The sequence below is a fragment of the Glycine soja genome, chromosome 20 (assembly GCF_004193775.1).
Source record: "Glycine soja cultivar W05 chromosome 20, ASM419377v2, whole genome shotgun sequence".
In the NCBI taxonomy this organism is placed as follows: Eukaryota; Viridiplantae; Streptophyta; class Magnoliopsida; order Fabales; family Fabaceae; genus Glycine; species Glycine soja.
Genome location: NC_041021.1, coordinates 40,015,864 through 40,033,837, shown reverse-complemented (window position 1 = coordinate 40,033,837; position 17,974 = coordinate 40,015,864). Strand labels below are relative to the sequence as shown.

Below are 17,974 nucleotides of genomic sequence, written 5' to 3'. Positions count from 1 at the left end.
AATAAAAGCGCACTTAGAAACTCGTTAAGAAGCAAAGGAAGAGAATAACCTCGATCTCAGAGAACAGGCCGTGCAGAGTTAGAAACTACCCCACTACACCTTTGCTCCTCTATTGAAACGTAACTAACCCCATTATAATCTAACTACATATATATAAATAAGGAATTTGAATTATATATACTAAATCGGGTAATTTCCATTATTAATAGTTCTAGAGGAGTGGTTTTCATTATTAATAGTTATAGATTATAGATGAAAGGTAACTATATCAGTGGCGGGCAGTGAGAGAATATAAATTTAATTATAACCATTAGCATTTAAAATGGAATTTAATTATTATAAAAATAGAATTTAATTTAAGTACTCTCGCAATGTAAAACTCATTTGATGATTATTTATGAGTTATAAACCACAAATAAATGTCATATAATCACAAACAAGTTGTTATGTATAATAAATTATATTTATCATGAATTCTAACTAGTTATACTAATTGACGTGATTCAATCAATAATTCACTGGTTAAACATATATATATATATATATATATATATATGAAAGAGCATAATTTTTTAAAATTATTTTAATAAAGATAGTCATACAATTCAATTAATGATTCATTGATTTAATTATTGATTTAAGAATTCATTATCTTAATCGGATCAATCACTAATTTGATTTTCAAAACTATTTCATTTTATTTCTTTTCATTCCTCTCTCCCTACCAAACATAGACTAGAGAATTAAGCTGGAAAAAGAATGAAAAGGAACACAAATGCTTATTAAAATACTGTTAAAAATATTACACAAGATGTTAAGTTTTAAAAGAATCTCCACAATTTCGTATTTGATCCTGGTAGGCATAAAGATACCAACTAGCAAAACAAAGAGATCCTAACAATTGAATAAATTTAATTTTTTTTCCTCAATTTAAATGGTACAATAAAATCACTTTCAAACTATAAATTCAAATATGATCAATAAACTTTACACTTATAATTAATTTTTGTCAAGAAGTTAAAGATTTTCATTTTTCGTAAAATTAATTCTCCTTGTAGCAAAATTAATTTTAAAAAAATGATAAACCTACATTGATACTTTAAGAATGAATTAATCGGGATATTTTACTCTTACGATCTGGCTAAGTTTATTTGTGCGACATTTCGTTTGTTATCACACAATGAGTTGCAAGACGGATTCTTTTAAAAAAAAGGCTTGTAAGATTTGTTCTCTAATTCATCAATTTTTTAGCTTGAAACAATATATAGTATCCCTTTCGAACACAGTACCTCAGAAATCACATAAGGGAAACAAATTTAATGGAAACCCGGAGTAATGGACTGTGTTTTATCTAAGCCAGATATGCCCACTTGCTTGAATCAAATTTTAAAAGTTTGGGCACAACCAAAGCTAGTTTCAAGGTGCTGCCTCCTCATCGTTATCAGAGTCTTCATCACCTGAGGAATCTTCTTTCTCTTGCAGCTGTTCTCCAGCATTTAATTTGGTCTTTTTCTCCTTTTTCCTTTGCTTCTTCTTTTGACGTTTTGCTCGCTTCTTTGCCGTCCGTTCCTCAGCCGCTTTTAATCTTTCCTCTCTTCTCAAATTAAATTCAGCCAGCTCTTTCCTTTTCTGGTAGTCGACTTCCATCCTGGCAAGACGATCTTGTTCCTTGCGTCTCATTTGCCGATACTGTTGGAACCAGAGTTTGAAGCATACAAGAAAAACACTCAGAACAATATCCATCACCCTACCAACTATTGACACATAAAATAAAGAAGCAAATAACTCAGATATCATGCCAATTTAAGTAAACTTCTTAAGGGAGAAGGAAATAAAATGAATCAAACTCCTCGCATATGTTAAAATCAATTTATGCACAAGTCTTTTAGAAGCTTCCTCATCTCACTCTTCCAAAAAGCACTTGTAAACATAACAGAGTTAGGCATATTTGTCTAAGAAAAATCTAAACAGCATGATTTTATAATTGAAAAGCTCCCACAAGCTAGAAGCTAATTAAAACTGGGCCATCATGTGTTGGATAAACACAAGTGGAAAGGTAAGCACTTCAGTATGCATATCTAGGTTATTACTTATTACAAATCACTCAAATAATAAGATATTCCATGAATAGACCATAATGCTTATAATATAATTCAGGACAGTTGAGATTAAGAATGTCTCCTAAGTGCAAGAAAGGATGCCTTAACAATAATGAGATTAAGAATGCTGCTTAAAAAATGACCAAAGTTAATACCCTTGATCATCCAATGTTCTGACTTCTGATAAGTTTATGCTAAAGCATGTTACCTTCAGAATCAACTTATTAGTTACAGTGGGTAAATCAAGAACTCATCAATGAGCAATTAGCCTTTGCAGCATTGGAGCATGATGGTTTTGCCAACCAGTTCACATCCAACTACTCCACGAACCTTTATATTACACTATATAAACTGTAGTTTTTCTGAATTTAATCCCCAAATAGGTGAGTAGTGTATGGTTAAAAACTTAAAAGCACCACATTCCTTAAGATTCCTTAGTCATGAGGCCAAATTTACTTCAGACACTTTGAACCCTACTCATCCCACCCCAGCATTTATTAACCTAACAAGACACCTCGCATGCACCTTCGACCCATAGAACTTCCACAGTTGCACTAATACACAGTGTCTTTCCAAACCTCTCCCCAACATGATGATTTTTCCTATTTCAACAACTTATAGCCACCATTACGTTCCTCATCACAACTGCAGTGAACCAGTGATCTAACATCTAAGAGACAAACAACAGTTTCAATTGCGTATTGCTTTTGTTATTTGGCAACACCTAAAATACACAACCGCCATTAATATCCCTCTGTAAGTACTGTTTATATTTAATAGGTCCTCAAAATGAAATTTCGAGTACTACCCTGATAATGATCATTTTTCTTCTTGATTACAACTACCTAACGGTTATTGCACAGCATTATCAAACCTGCACCTTATTTCAGAGCTAATTCCAGCACAAGAGATAGTTTTTATTTTAAAATAAATAAAGAAAAAAACAGTTATACCTGGTGGAAGTCGCCGGAGCCTGAACCGGCGGAACTACCGGAAGTATTGCTAACACGGACAGGAACATTGTCGATAATCCGTCGGAGCTTGACTTCCAGATCCTCCTCTTCCTCTTTGAGAGAGACCGGAGTATATTCCACTATCGCATTCGATGCTGCTGCCGGCGGAAGGGGAGGCTTTGACGTTCCCGGCGCCGGGACCATCTGAAAATCACCGCCTCTGGGTTTGCCCGTCGACATTTTGGAGATTTACCAAAACCCTAGTTTTTCACTTTACACCTGAATCCCTAATTTTACCCACAAAGTTGGTTGAGTTGTTTTAAGACCCTAATTCTAAACCCTTGTTCTTCATTCCCTTCGAATTGCACGGGACAGCGGCAATAGCACAACTGGGTCGGTTTCTCTCCCAATCACAAAATCCGAATATGCCTGCTTCTTGAATTAGGGGCATTTCACAGTTTCGTGTCATTCAAACCCCTTTTTCTTTTCCTGTTAAAAAAAAAAGAGGCCTGTCATATTATATGGTATTAATAATTGAAAAAGATATAACTTTTAAATTATCTAAATATTATTTTCAATGTTGGTAGATATGTTCTTTATCAAATTACATAAAAATTAAATTAAATGTTTTTTAAAATCTTTTATTCTTTTCTTAGTAAAATTTATAGACATTTTATAATCAATAAAAGTGTGACTGAGTTGTGAAATTTGAGAATTTTACATTTTTAATAAATTTTTACAAATGCTAAATTTTATTAATATAATTGTTGAATTTAATTATTTTTTTTATGAAAGTATAATATACTATTTAATGTATTACAATATCTTTTTATACTACAATATTTTTTATATTTTATTAATCATCATTTTCATATTATTTTACTTTAATGTTTAATATACTATTTAAAATATGAATGATTTTATATTATCAACCAGAAAAAAATTATATTATCAAAATATACATTGACAAATATTTAAATTGTTTAAAATTGTCACATCCAGATAATTTATCTTAAATTTGATATATTTCGATCATTATGGCATTGCTATGCAATTCAATGGCTACATTAATAAGACTTGTTGTAAGTTTGGCTACAACATTTTAGACGCGCATCCTTAAAGTTTAACAAAATATGTGTTTGTACACATGTTGGTGGTACATAAAACCACATCCTAATAATAAAAAACGTGGAAAGTACAAAACAAAGCTTTTGGAGATATGTGGTTATTCACGTCAGAGACATGTAATCAAACAAAGGAAAAATGTGTATTTGGCATTGCATCAAATACTTATGTTAGCATGTAAAAACATGTTCAATGGTAAAATAGTCAGTGTGTGTAGAAAATTGTTGGAATACAAATTTCTCCTTCTCCATTTGATGATTGGAAATGTGCGAACTATTGTTTACAACATTCCAAAGGCACCAGGTTAGGTCGATCACGAACTATAGTGAATTGGTCCGGAAAAAAAACATAAATTCAACTTAGGTTTCTAAAATGAGTCTGAAACTTAGATTTTATAGACTTTTCCTAGCTAAGGCTAGATCCAGCCAAAAAGATCAAAAATTAATTCATGTTAAACATTTTAAATCTAAGTCATATATTTTATCACGGGAATTTGAATCAAAGTGAATTGTAGGTTATGGTGACTCAAGCCCACAAGCTCAAATTTAATTTGAGCTTTTAGAGTGAAGTCTAAGTTCTATGAAATCTTAATTTCTATGAGATTTAGTTGGATAAGCTTGAATCGGACTTAAAAAAATCAAATTTTAAAGCTTAAACCAACATTTCATCTTGCAAGTTCAAGTTGAACTAGCTTGCAAGTTATATGCAAATCTAGAATTATAGCATATTAAAGTAAGAAAGATCAAATTAATTTCAGGCTCCTATAATAAGAAATAAACATGGTAAAGTCAAATTTATACAAATTAAGCCTATAATGAGTCGTGATTGGTTTGAGAGAAAAAAAATGATTCAATTTGTGATTGGAATTTAAAGTCAAACCTAAAATTTCATTCAAGCCATGTCTAAGCTTGACCCATTTTGTCACATTTAGTAAAAATTGAAAGGAAAATGAGAAGGCTAGGTGGAAGGTATAGAAAAGTGAACGATGATATCTAAAAGGACAATGCAACTTCTAAAACTTAAAACTATAACAAATGATTTTGAAATTGATTTGAAAATCAGTTCAATCTACTTTTATCCAAACAAAACTATGTTTTTAAATGCAGCATAAACTTATGGAAATTAAAATAAACAATAAGGTGCTTTGGTAAAATACTTATTTTAGGTTTAATTAGGCTTATTATCTAAATAACTCAGATTTTTTCAATTTCATCTCTTAACTTTAGTGTTTAAGACAAATATTTTGTTTCCGTAAACAAAAGACAAATCTTTTGTAATTGTATTTTTTTGAGAAAATATCGCTACCTCCTATAATCACACTCATATCGTTTTTTTTTTTTTACACTGACCTCCTTTAGATAACTTTAAAAAAAAGGTGTGCGTTACTTTATTAAATACACGATGAGTGTCTAGTTGAAAATTAAAACAAGCGTAAGTATCATTTAAGAAAACCTTGAAATACGTGAGTATAAATTTCTCATATAGTATATATTTTACCAACTACTTATTTAGCTAGCTTTTTTTTCTTTTTCTTTTTCATTTTTCATATTTTTTTCATCATTTACTTACTTTATAGGAATTAAATGTTCAACTTATGATATTAGCGGATTAAAAAGTAATCTAAAACTGTATTAATAATTAATAATAAATAAATAAAATAAAATAAAATTTTATTAATGATCAACTTATTGAAATGTTTAATTTAACCATCGCTCTGATAACAATCAAGAAAAATGTTATTTGTACAAGAACTCAAACAATAAATTATACAACCTAGAAAGAATGAAAAATGAAGAAAATTCAAGATATAATAAATGACGCGGTAAACAGATATAAACACAAAAAAATGTTGGATCTATATTTTTCACTATAAAACCAATAAATCCGAAAAAGATGGATTATTTTGTGAAAAAGGCTTGTATGAATAATACAACTCTTTTATTTACGTAAAATATATCGTTGTATCGTACATTTATGACTTAATTTTTTGACCATTTAATTTGAGACATTATAATTTTCAACCAATTAAAAGTGTATTTAAATATTAATTATTATAAAATCAAGAATAATCTTATAACAAAAAATACCCAATGATCTGTGAAGGCTTTGCACCCCTAGTAAATTAGAGTGGATCAGAAGGTGGATTAGAGTCCAGTTTGAAATCGGCCCAGGTTGTTGATGTGGCGTTTTACTTTTCAGTCCCTGAGCAGGCCAACTCGCATCTGAGAGAGAGAGAGTTCGAGGCAGCTACCGGAGAGAGAGAGAGAGAAAGAGAAGGAGATCGCACTTAAGACATCACACAGCAAGAGAAAGAGTAATAGAATCGTGGTTCGTTTGCAGAAGAAGAGGTTAAGAGAAGGAGTGACCGAAGCGAAGATGTTACCAACAGCTTCCAAAGGACGTTCTTCTTCTTCCTCCTCCTCCTCCTCCTCTTCCTCTCGACCTAACAATCCCATGCTGCTTCCCTACCTCCGCAGAATCATCAAGGTTCCTTCCGATCCCTTCCTTTTATTTCACGATTTCCTAGATTTACTTCGCACTCCACTCTAAGATCCGATTCCCGCTTTTATCTCTCCCTTTCTTTCTGACATCGTAAATGCCATTGCTAAAATTACCCGCCGTGTTAACCAATTTGTTAGATTAGGCTCAATTCCTGAATGTTTCGGCTCAAAAATTGAATAGGTTGGATTTTATTGTTCTGATTTGAAGAGTCCATGACTCGTGAGTGTTCAATCTGCGCTGATTCATTTATTATTCGTTGTAGTGGCAACAAATGGATATTGAATATACTTTTTGGCAAATGCTTCATCTATGTACATCACCGAAAGTTGTGTAAGTATATGCAAATTAAATAATCTTCTCTCTGTCTCTCCATCCCCTGTTAGCACTTAGCAATGAAAATCGCGTTTTGTTGCCATGATCTAACGCTGTAACAATGTGAGACCTCTTTTGTTGGACATTTGAATTGTACAGCTGCACATATGGGCATAAGCTCTTGGTTGAGTTTCTGCTCAACTCTTCTGTTTTGTGTGTATTTAGAATTTTGTAGTATCTTTTTCTCTGATGGATTTTTTGGCCTTCTTGATATGGAACCGTACAACGGATGCAGCTATCAGCATACTAAATATCACAAACGTAAGTCTCTGTCTCATTAATATCTTTGTTCTTCTGATTTATTGATACACATTTCTGAACAGTGATTGGTTTAACAATGTTTATTAAGCTTCTGTTTTACTAGGCTATGGTCCTTAGCTAGCCTTTATCTGCAATAATCTATAGTATATTAGGACAGTTGCATGCATGTGATATGTTCTAGGGACTATAATTAGTTGTTATTAATCTGAGTATCTTACATGCAGTGCTGGGTTGGAACTGCATTTAGTAATAGGTTGTCAAATTCAAGAGTCTATAAAAACTTGTGTAGTGTCCATAAACTTGACTTTAGTCCTAATACAATTTTTTTTTTTTGAAAAACATTATCATATTGATGGAGAAGAGTGCAAAGTTTGTGATGGGGAAAATATAATAGATTCAAACATAACAGTGGAAAATAGAACACTGGCAACATAGTGCTCAAGTGCTTACTTATCATCTCAGTATAGCAAGCGTAATAGAATAGTGGGAAATTGCTAATGGTTATATCTAAAAAAACATAACAGAACACCTAGAGAATGTGCATTGAAGCTGGATTGAAAGAACAAAGAGAATAGATGATAGGGATTAAGAAAAAAACACTAAGAATAATATTCAAATACCTCAAATTGTATTAAAACTCACTGATCCTAACCAAACAACCTTAGAATCAGAAACCAATGTGAAGTATTAACAAATAACAAATACAGAAACACTACAAAATAAGCTGCACTTAACAAACACCCCAGGTCTGCAGCTGTTTCAAATGTTTTACGTACTTGGGCTGGCAATGTTGCTGCTCAAACAGAAGAGGTTATGAGCACACTTGTTCATTGATTGATGTAGATCTAATCAAACTATTCTGTTCCTTCCCACTTCATAAATCTCTCTTAAATTTTATGCATGCATTTAAGCATATTTGTAAGTCTGTATTCCAACGATGGGATGAAATTTAATAATTTTACAGTTCACCTTTCTTTCAAGACTCAAGTAATGGTGCCTTTTAAACACGGCGGTTAAATCTTTATAGTGAGCTGCTTTTTAGGATGAGCCATGAAGAACTTTGGCTTATTATTGGGCTTGCAAGTCAACTTAATTTAATGATATATAATGATGCAAATGTTTCACGGTAAAAATCTGTAGGTTTAATTATATAATTAAAGTCTTTGATTTATCAAACTAGGAAATTTCATTTGGTGATTTCAAAAAATTGTTTGATTGATTTTCTGCTTCTTCTTATTTGATATTAGAAACCAAGAATCAATGGGCTCGTGATGACCCTGCATTTGTTGTGATCTGCAGTCTCCTTTTGGCAGTTGCAACTTTGGCTTATTGTGCGGCGTAAGTTTTTCTTACATTTTGATTGTGGTGGTTCTTCATAGATGACTAGCTAAAATTCACTTTACTTTTGTAAAACAGAATGAATATGCAAATGCAACCAATCACTAATGTAAATCATTGTATTTCATCTATTTAGATGAAGGATGATCCTTTTTGAAAACTTCCCTTATAGGTAGAAACAGGCTATTGATTTAGACATCAGTATGTATGAATTTTATTAAATCATGAATCATGAACCAAGGTTGTAGTGTTATTGGATGATTCATTGTATACATTTAGTTTATAGTTTTTTCCTCTTGGCCTCTACTAATTTTTTGTGCTGCTGTATTTTCCCATTCTTTTTCAGGTATGACCATAGTACTGCACATACACTTCTTGTTATCTTCTCAGTGTTGCTTTTCCACTTTTTGTTGACTGGTGTATTTCTGGCAACTTTTTGTTGGTAAGGCTACTTCTTGTAGTAAATATTACATCGTTTTCTTTGAATCACTTGATATTGATACCAACACTGGTGCATATTTTTTACCCTTATAATCTCCAGGTTCCTGACTAATGGTTATCTTCGAGAAGAGGCTCCAAATAGTTATGTGGTTGAACAGCGTGTTGAATGGTAAGTTCAAGAATTTTCTTGCTTGTTTCACATGTAATTTAGTTGTTTGCTTCTTCAATTTTGAGAACATTTCCTAATATTTTGCAATGCTTTAAAATGTTTGAGCAATTGATAAGAATGGAATTGAACTGAGCACCCTTGTCTTAGAATTTTGTTGATTATTTTCCAATAGCTGATTATATATTTTTTGGATTTTCATGGAAGGATGTATGCATTTGATGTGCACTGCAACTCTTTCTTCCCATTTTTTGTTTTGCTCTATGGTAATTTCTGACTCTTCGGTTAGTATGAACTCTATTATGCTATAGGAAGCTACAATATCTTGCATTAGAGTGGTACTGATGTCTGGTTCTTTGGCAGTGATCCATTATTTTCTATCTCCTCTATTGGTGGCTCATGGTTTCATTCCAGTATTGCTGTCAAATCTGCTGTTCATGGTTGGCGCTTCATACTATCATTATCTAAATTTCTTAGGTTATGATGGTAAATCCCTCTCTCTCTCTCTCATTATCTATAATAGAGGATGGATCAACTTACACCAGTATAAGTTACACCCACTCTAACACTCTTCAATAGCTTTTTACTAGATAATTTTATCCCAAAACTCATCATTAGATTAAATCAAAATTACTTGATACCTTGTTCGTGTACATCAAAATTAATGTAATATATACATTTAAAAAATATAAGAATAAGAACCATTTAGTTATCTTCTTATTACTATTCAATTTTTATAAGATTTAACATGAATAATCTTGGTAATATGTACTACCTCTGGTCCTATATGTATAGGATCCTTTTAACTGCTTCACAAGAATTAAAATATTTAGTTAATGGTATTAAATTTGTCAACAATTTGTATAATTTTTCCATAATTACCCTTAAAACCATAGGGATTACATTTTCTTAATCTATTCTACCTATTTAATTAATGCATGTCAACTTGAGAGAATTTCTGTTAAAAAATAAAATAATGCAGTAAACAATTTGGAGGGAGTCTTGTAAAAAAGATCAATACAAATTTCCCAAAAGGTTTTTATAAAAATGATCAGAGAGGTTGTAGTTACGATTCAACAAATGGTTCAATGAAAATCACATTTTATACAAAGTTATTGGTTGTATAAGAATGAGTGTAACTTATATTGGTGTAAGTTAATCTCTCTTCATTTAGATCAGTTCATATTTTTTTTAGTGTAGTTTCCTTGGATATGGCTGTATTTGTCTGGAAGTGTCAGTTATTGTGCTTTCTTGAATATTTGCAGCAAGCACCCTTTCTGTGTTTTTTACTCTAAAGTCCCTTTTATATGATGTGGAGGACAAATTCATTTGATGTGGGTCTGTTGGATGTGATGGTCATCATACTGAATAAATGTACATTAAAATGTTTTTGGCAAACTTGTTTCCCGAGTATGTTTAAGTCTGAAATTTTAAGATTTTGTTTTGACTTTGTGGGAACTGTGAATACCGTTGAATTAATTAATTTGATTATTAACATTTCTGGCTGTAGTTCTGCCTTTTTTGGAGAGGACCACCTTTTTCCTGTACCCAATTGGAATCGTAATTGTCCTTTCTCCAATTTGTAAGTATTGAATGTGTCTACCATTTCTGTTTTCTATGATGGGTTAATATTGCATCTGACCCCAATTTTTGATTTGCAGTGATTTTAAGTGGTTTCAATCCTTCTAGATACTTTATGAATATGTACTTCAGTCGACAAATATGATCATTCCAGCTAGAACTTTTGACCTATCGGTGTCCTTGTTGAGTTTATAGAGTATTCAGAGAACTGCAACATGAGAAGGCTTTAATGAATGTTTGATTGTTTGTTTGAAGAATGCAATGGCCCAGCAATGCCTCATTTTAGGCCTTCTAATATACTACTACTACCAATCGAAGTTGGACTGTAGCGAGTCAGGGTAGTTGTTTTTTTTTTTTTTTACAGTTATTAGATAGAATATTTGTTCAAATGAATATACTCATTGTAATGATTTTTCTTGGTCAATCTGGTAGCTTTCCTCCCGACAAAGAACAATTTCTATTGATATATTCTTTCATGAAGCTAGATATAATTACTCTCCAAATGAAAGGCCATTGCCTCTACATTTACGCTCGTTACTTGACATACTCATTCTTTAGCTTATTCGAGTGTCATTAGAAGCCACTCAAGCCCAGGTACCACTAAGTCTTGGAGGAGGTAATCAAAGCCAGGGGAGGGGGCTTCTTGTATGTATGATGTGTGCTTGTTTTGTATTTTATCCAACTGAAGATTGGGTCTCTGAGGAGTTGGTTTCAATGGCGTGGATGAAGGTAGGAGGTACTTATAAAAGTACTTTAATGCTTAAGTCAATGTTTAAATCAGTAGCGTAACGATGTGATAAATCAAGTGGAGATGATTGAATGAACTAATTAAAATATTATATTATCCTCAAGTGTAATTCTTAAAAAATCAAAAGAAAACAATTCACAAGAGCAAAATGATACATTTATTAATTGGAGACAAAAGCTAACATGATAGAGTTCACCACATTCAAACTAAACTCACACTCTTATCTTATACCAAATCATTAAGTGTTATTTCTATCTTCTAAAATATTTTGAACACAACGTAAAATGTGCTTGATTATATCGAAATTATTAAGTCATAGTGTCAAGCAACTTTTTTTATATCAATAAAATAGACTTGGCTCCAATTACACATTCGAAATATGTAATAAGGAGTAGTGAGTCCCACGCTTCCCATTTACAATGTGACATGTGAATTGCAATTCAAGTTTTTTTTTTCAGTTTATCATGTGAATATTGTTCAGACCAATACTGTCCATTCATATCATATGGCGCCTTCTTAAAATAAAAAAAATCTCGACAACCATTGGTATGGAATATTGAGTGACACGTCTTCTGCCGCAGGCGGCATTATTTCCAACCAACTTTCCCCTACAAGGCTATGCGTGCTACGCATAATGTCAGCTTTTACAGCACTTTCATTCATATGAACCAGAAAGGCAGAGACTTCGTGGAATCTGCAAGATAGGTTGTGGGCTTGTGGTCTGATGCAAAATTGAAAATTAGAAAATGTCAAGAGTGAAAAAACAAAGAAATAATCAAACGAAGTGCTTCTTTATATATATAGCATTTACAAAGGAAATAAGTTATTTCATGTAATTAAATTTTGGTAGATTCTCATAATAATATTGTAATAAATATTTTTAAAATAAATTTACTAAAATATTTATGTAATAAAAAGATATTAAATTAAAATTGTAATAATTATAATAAAAGGCATCTATATTATTATAATACTTATTTTACTTATAGATAAAATTAGGTTATTATTACATTATAATATAATTCTCAAAAACTTTAACATTGTAAAACAAAATTAAACATGCAACATGGTTACCTTCACATTACAGAAGTAAAATTAAACATCTAAATAGTTAACTGAATATTTTTAAAAAAAAAAAAACACCTAATCAATCATATTATTTTTTAAGTAATAAAAATGACTGCTATATTTGAGATTTTAGAAAGTACTTGTCGAATAAAATTGATTTAAGGTTAAATTCAAGATAGTAGCTTTCATTAAATTGATTTAGGAAATAAATAGCTACTCCCTCCCTTGCATGAAGCATGATATATATCGAGTAAACGGTAAAAGTAGAATACCACAGCCTGAGTAGCCTGCCCTGCAGTATCCACATACAGTAGCTTGCAGCATTTTTTAATTTTCAAATAAGCTGTTAAGTGAATTAGTATTTATTATTTAACATTTCGCTAATCCACACATATTCGGTGAGATTTGGGACCTAATTGTGTGGCTCATAATTCCTGAAACTGAGACAGCTTTGATAGTTTGATGTACCACCAAGGACCAAGGTGCTTTGAATCTTGCATTGGGCATATTTTTGTACTCATGCAAGCACTTTTACTATCAATGAATTTTAGTTTCTAAAAGAAAAAAATTGTTAATCCACGTGAGTTGTAGTTCGTTAAAAAAAATGGCAGTTCATTAGCAATTTCAATATAGCGTGACAAAAACAATTCTATTTCAACAAAATATTTAAAAATAATCTCATTTTAATACTACTTTGATCCATCATAAGTTGACTATGATAAGACTCGGATTTGGCATACGTGTGTGGCGGAGAACGCGTATGATATGAGTCAGAGAAGAGAATGTCTCATTGTCAAAGATTAGGTAAAGGTCAGTGAAGAAATCCCCTCAAAATAGTAGTAGTTGGTATTGGTAACCCACTCTGTGCCCATTAATATCCAACTTCTTTTTTCTTTCTTTTAATGGCGGAACAATACAACATTTTTTTTACACAGCAAAGCTATGGTCAAACAGGAAGTTTGGTATCTTTTGCTTTCCACGAGAATTTGATATCAAATATTTTAATGAACGGCGTGTAACCAAAACAGAGAAAACAGAGCACTCTTTTTAATAAACAAACACAGCTTTAGTTCAATGAAAAACTTTTCCAGACTCTTGATGATGATGGATGGATGTTGCGGGTGTCGTGCTGGTATACTTTCTTTTACTAATCAACAAGTTTGCTGCCTTTGACATCCACTACAAACCTGTATCTCACATCGTTCTTCTCCAACCTTTCAAAGGCTTTGTTAATGTAATCCATGTTTACCACTTCAATCATCGAACTCAGACCCTTCTCTTTCCAGAACTCCAACATCTCCTCTGTCTCCTTCATGCTCCCAATAAAGCTTCCCGTGATTGACCTCCTCCCTTCACAACACAAATACCCATCATTAAAATTTAATTATAATAATTCACTTCTAGTGCAATTAATTATTATATTTAATAAAATTGTTAACTTGTGTAATAATTATTTGAAGAGTTTGATCAGTGTGCCCGTTTAATTTTTTTTCCTCTTATTTTGAAAGTGTTACTTTAAAAAATTTACAAAATAATTGAAATTCTAAAAAAATAAAAATTAGAGAGTGCAACAGAATTACCTAGCATGACCATGGGGCTAACAAATTGAAGAGGGGTGTTGATGACACCCATCAAGATCAACTTGCCATCAAGTTTGAGCAAAGAGAGATAAGGCTCAAGAGGGTGACCAACAGGCACAGTGTCAATGATGTAGTCAAGTGAATCAGCAGCTTCCTGCATGGCAGTGACATCAGAGCTAACAAGATATTGATCAGCTCCAAGGTGCTCAAGTGCCTCCTGTTTCTTCTTGTCAGAAGAGCTTATCACAGTCACATGGTGACCCAGTGCCTTTGCTATCTTCACCCCCATGTGTCCCACTCCTCCAAGCCCCAATATTCCACCTCTCAGCCCACTCTCTTTCAGCCCAAAGTGTACCAGTGGACTGTACACTGTCACACCCGCACACAGTAATGGTGCCACTTGCTCTGGCGCCAAACCCTCTGGAATTTTCACCACAAACCTGACACCCCAAATATACAAAATCAAATTAATTAAAACACCCTCAAAAGATTTAAAAAAAAAATGATTAAACATGTAGTGGAAAGTGTAATAATTAGAAAGGATTGGTTTTTAATTTACTTTTGCTCAACGACCATGGTTTCAGCAAAGCCACCCTGCGTGGGTTTTCCATCGACATAAACATCATTGTAAGACCAGATCTTCTTGCTGCAGTAATTCTCAATGTCTTGTTGGCATGGCTGGCAGTTTTTGCAGCAACCTACGAGGAGTCCAACTCCCACCAACTCTCCCACTCTGAACCTGCTAACGTCTGACCCCACCTCCAGTACCTCACCAACCACTTCATGTCTGGAACAACAAAACAATCATCATATTCAATATTGGTAAGGGGTAACAACATTAATAAAGAATAATACTAATGATTAACGAGAAAGTGTACCCTGGGACCATGGGATAGTTGGACATGCCAAGATCATTTTTAATCTGGTGGAGATCAGAATGGCAAATTCCACAGTAGTGAACTTTTATGTAAACATCATCAGGGCCTGTGTTTCTGCATGTTTTATACATTTTTTTTTTACACACAATAAATGCTACACAAGGTCAGAACTAGATAAGATAGTAGAGTATGAAGCATAAAATCAGAAACACTAATTATTATTAAATTAAAATAGATAGAAATTGAGATGACCTTAGATTGTAGGTGTATGGGGAGAGAATCCCTGAAGGGTCTCTTGCTGCCAATCCTACTGTTGTTCTTTCCGCTTCAAGGCTACCCATTGCTTTTTATTTTCTCTTTCTTTGGGAAGCAAAGGATGAACAGAATTGAATTGAGAATTTGGCAATGGAAGGAAGACAAAAGCGTGGTATATAACGGTGCCGTAGCCAACAACTCAGCAATCAGCATAGAGTGTGGGCCCTTCGGCGGTAGGTGAATGGAGGTAGTTTTTATCCGATACGTTCTTATGTACTCTTCTACACCATCTTCACCATAAATTCATCAAAGTGTGTACAGAGTATTGCCATCTAATGGTCACAATGCTATTTGAGAGTAACATTCAGGTGTGCTTCACAAGCTAATTAAGTAACATGGATGCGTTGTGATTACTTGAGTAAGATACGTTATTAAGTGATGCGTTGACACATAAACTGCCTCTTTGGGGTTTTTTTTTCTTCTCTTTTTAAGCAACGACCATTATTGATTAGATAATTGTGTAGTCTAGTTTTACTTACAGCACTTTTAATATTTTTATTCGCATCTTATTCTATTTTTATTATTTTATAACCCTAAATACTAATATATTCCTATTCTAGGCCCAACATCATAAGCATATACATAAAAAATACAAAGTCATGTAATTAAATAAAACATGCCCAAAAAATTAAATATTAAACAATTCATACCAATTAATCATTAAAAAAATTATTCACAAATACAATTTACCAATTTTTATTTAATGTTAATTTAATAAGTTAATTAAAAACAAAATTAAAGTAAACCATAAATATAGTTTCAACTTTCAATTGCATTAAATGTATATATGCTTCCATATGCTTTTAATAAAATTAAAGCCGGCCTAAAAAATCAAAATGATAGATCAGGCCCATTTTAAATGTTTAAATTTTCCTCTTTTTTAAGAAAATAAAAACAAAATTGTATTGAAAAATAAATCTTATTTATTTAATTATAATTTAATAACTCTTATTTATTTCATTTGTGCCATAAAATAAAATTAATTTCACAAGTTTAAAGGATATAATATAGTTGTGTATTCAAGTTTCATATAATAAGTTTATTTTTTACAAAATATAATAAATATACTTGGAATGTCATTAAATTAAATTTAAAAATTTATGGCTTTAATCAAGCATGAGAAAATGCCAATTGAAATGTTCCAGGTCAACCAAATTCATAAATCCGTAGTATTCATTAGATTATACATATTTTTATTATTTTAAACATAAAAAATTAAGACTTATTTATTTTTAAAAAATAACTCTTATATTTAAGGTACAAAACTAACAAATTTATAGATAAACATTAGGTAACTTTTATATTTAATGGGATAAAAAATTAATTAGAAAAAATATATAAATAAAAATGTGTTTGAGAAAAAATATTAAACTAAAATTAATATACATATCAATGTACAATAAGACAAATTTATTATATATCAAAATTAATTAATGTAATACAGTAAAAAAATCAAATTTAGTCTGATAGAAATAGATACACACATATCGTACCAGTGTTTTCGCTACTAATTTTAATAACAATAGTTTTTCTGAGAGTATCCTGAGTGGTTTTTTTTTTTTTTTAGTTTCAAATTTCAATATAATAGATAGGTTGTAAATGTCATTTAAAAAAAAAGGTTGCAAATGTCAAATCACTTTGACATTTGATTCAGCTTTATCATATGTTTTTGAGCGGGATGCACTTATTTCTTATGCTTCCGTTTATAAAAATAAATGAAATATGAAAAAAAAAACTTATATGAAGGTTTCATTGTTCTTGGAAAAATATTAAAATTTTGTTGTAACTATTTGCAAAACCATAACTAAAATGAGAGAAAGCAAAGAATAAATTAAAAACACCACCTCAATTTTTTTGGTTTGTTTGCTTTAATCCATTACATCACCTAGAAAGACAAATAATTAAAATTGATTTCCTTTTATTTTTTTAAATGGAGAGAAATAATTAAAAATGTTGTATAAAAAACTGAAATTTTTTCAGAAAGTTGGAAGAATTATGTAAAATGATAGAGTTTAGTAAAATAAACGTCTTTTTTACGTATGATAAAATAAAAGCTAAAAAAATATGAAAGGTATAACAATTTCTTTATTTTTATCAATCTAAAATTGGAAATCATTAATATTCTTCCAATTTACAATACTCCACCCCTTAAAAAATATGTGACGTTTAATGTTTTTGTACAAGTATTTAAAAATCTAATTAATTTATTGAATTTTTTAAAAAATATTAGGTAATTATCTAATATACCTTCTATATTTCTAATTAACTACTCATTTAGTCTTATGCATTACTCCCATTAAGTATTTATTAAGGATAATCTTGAAAAAATTATTTTATGTAATATTGGTTTTGTAAAATAATATAGATTTTGAATCATTTTTTTCTAAAACGTCATATGTATTATGAAACGGGAGGAGTATTTTTTATTTTGGCATTTGTATATATATTTCTTGAAAACAATTATGTCTAAAATATTGGAGTTTTTTTTTTATAAAAAAAGGTAATTGCATACAATTTCTTTATTTTCATCCCTCTAAAATTTAAAAC

The 17,974-nt window shown here is 31.3% G+C and overlaps 3 protein-coding genes across 3 annotated transcripts; 1 reads left to right on the top strand and 2 right to left on the bottom strand.

The window, feature by feature from the left end:
* Nucleotides 1-1,200: 1,200 nt before the first annotated feature.
* Nucleotides 1,201-3,539, bottom strand: LOC114401492 (PRKR-interacting protein 1-like). Its single transcript, XM_028364003.1, has 2 exons — nt 3,053-3,539; nt 1,201-1,689 (listed from the first exon to the last, which is right to left on the bottom strand). Exons 1-2 carry the CDS (start codon nt 3,290-3,292, stop codon nt 1,417-1,419), a joined length of 513 nt encoding a protein of 170 aa, XP_028219804.1. The 5' UTR covers nt 3,293-3,539; the 3' UTR covers nt 1,201-1,416.
* Nucleotides 3,540-6,383: 2,844 nt separating this feature from the next.
* LOC114401224 (protein unc-50 homolog) lies at nt 6,384-11,360 on the top strand. Its single transcript, XM_028363686.1, has 10 exons — nt 6,384-6,664; nt 6,942-7,009; nt 7,287-7,312; nt 8,560-8,650; nt 8,997-9,092; nt 9,192-9,260; nt 9,465-9,523; nt 9,621-9,743; nt 10,768-10,839; nt 10,919-11,360. Exons 1-10 carry the CDS (start codon nt 6,554-6,556, stop codon nt 10,981-10,983), a joined length of 780 nt encoding a protein of 259 aa, XP_028219487.1. The 5' UTR covers nt 6,384-6,553; the 3' UTR covers nt 10,984-11,360.
* A 2,128-nt stretch (nt 11,361-13,488) lies between these two features.
* Nucleotides 13,489-15,526, bottom strand: LOC114403367 (probable cinnamyl alcohol dehydrogenase). Its single transcript, XM_028366289.1, has 5 exons — nt 15,365-15,526; nt 15,113-15,226; nt 14,794-15,021; nt 14,235-14,674; nt 13,489-14,004 (listed from the first exon to the last, which is right to left on the bottom strand). The coding sequence occupies exons 1-5, from the start codon at nt 15,451-15,453 to the stop codon at nt 13,802-13,804; spliced, it is 1,074 nt and encodes a 357-aa protein (XP_028222090.1). The 5' UTR covers nt 15,454-15,526; the 3' UTR covers nt 13,489-13,801.
* Between the last annotated feature and the right edge of the window lie 2,448 nt (nt 15,527-17,974).

Excerpts from the sequence above, each read along its gene's own strand:
- LOC114401492 (XM_028364003.1), bottom strand. The coding sequence starts at position 3,292 with ATGTCGACGGGCAAACCCAGAGGCGGTGATTTTCAGATGGTCCCGGCG. Across the intron at positions 1,690-3,052 it reads GCTCCGGCGACTTCCACCAG|TATCGGCAAATGAGACGCAA; the intron begins GTATAACTGTTT and ends TGGTTCCAACAG.
- LOC114401224 (XM_028363686.1), top strand. The coding sequence starts at position 6,554 with ATGTTACCAACAGCTTCCAAAGGACGTTCTTCTTCTTCCTCCTCCTCC. Across the intron at positions 9,261-9,464 it reads GTTGAACAGCGTGTTGAATG|GATGTATGCATTTGATGTGC; the intron begins GTAAGTTCAAGA and ends TTTTCATGGAAG. Across the intron at positions 9,744-10,767 it reads AAATTTCTTAGGTTATGATG|TTCTGCCTTTTTTGGAGAGG; the intron begins GTAAATCCCTCT and ends TTCTGGCTGTAG.
- LOC114403367 (XM_028366289.1), bottom strand. The coding sequence starts at position 15,453 with ATGGGTAGCCTTGAAGCGGAAAGAACAACAGTAGGATTGGCAGCAAGA. Across the intron at positions 14,675-14,793 it reads ACCATGGTCGTTGAGCAAAA|GTTTGTGGTGAAAATTCCAG; the intron begins GTAAATTAAAAA and ends TTGGGGTGTCAG. Across the intron at positions 14,005-14,234 it reads TAGCCCCATGGTCATGCTAG|GGAGGAGGTCAATCACGGGA; the intron begins GTAATTCTGTTG and ends TGTGTTGTGAAG.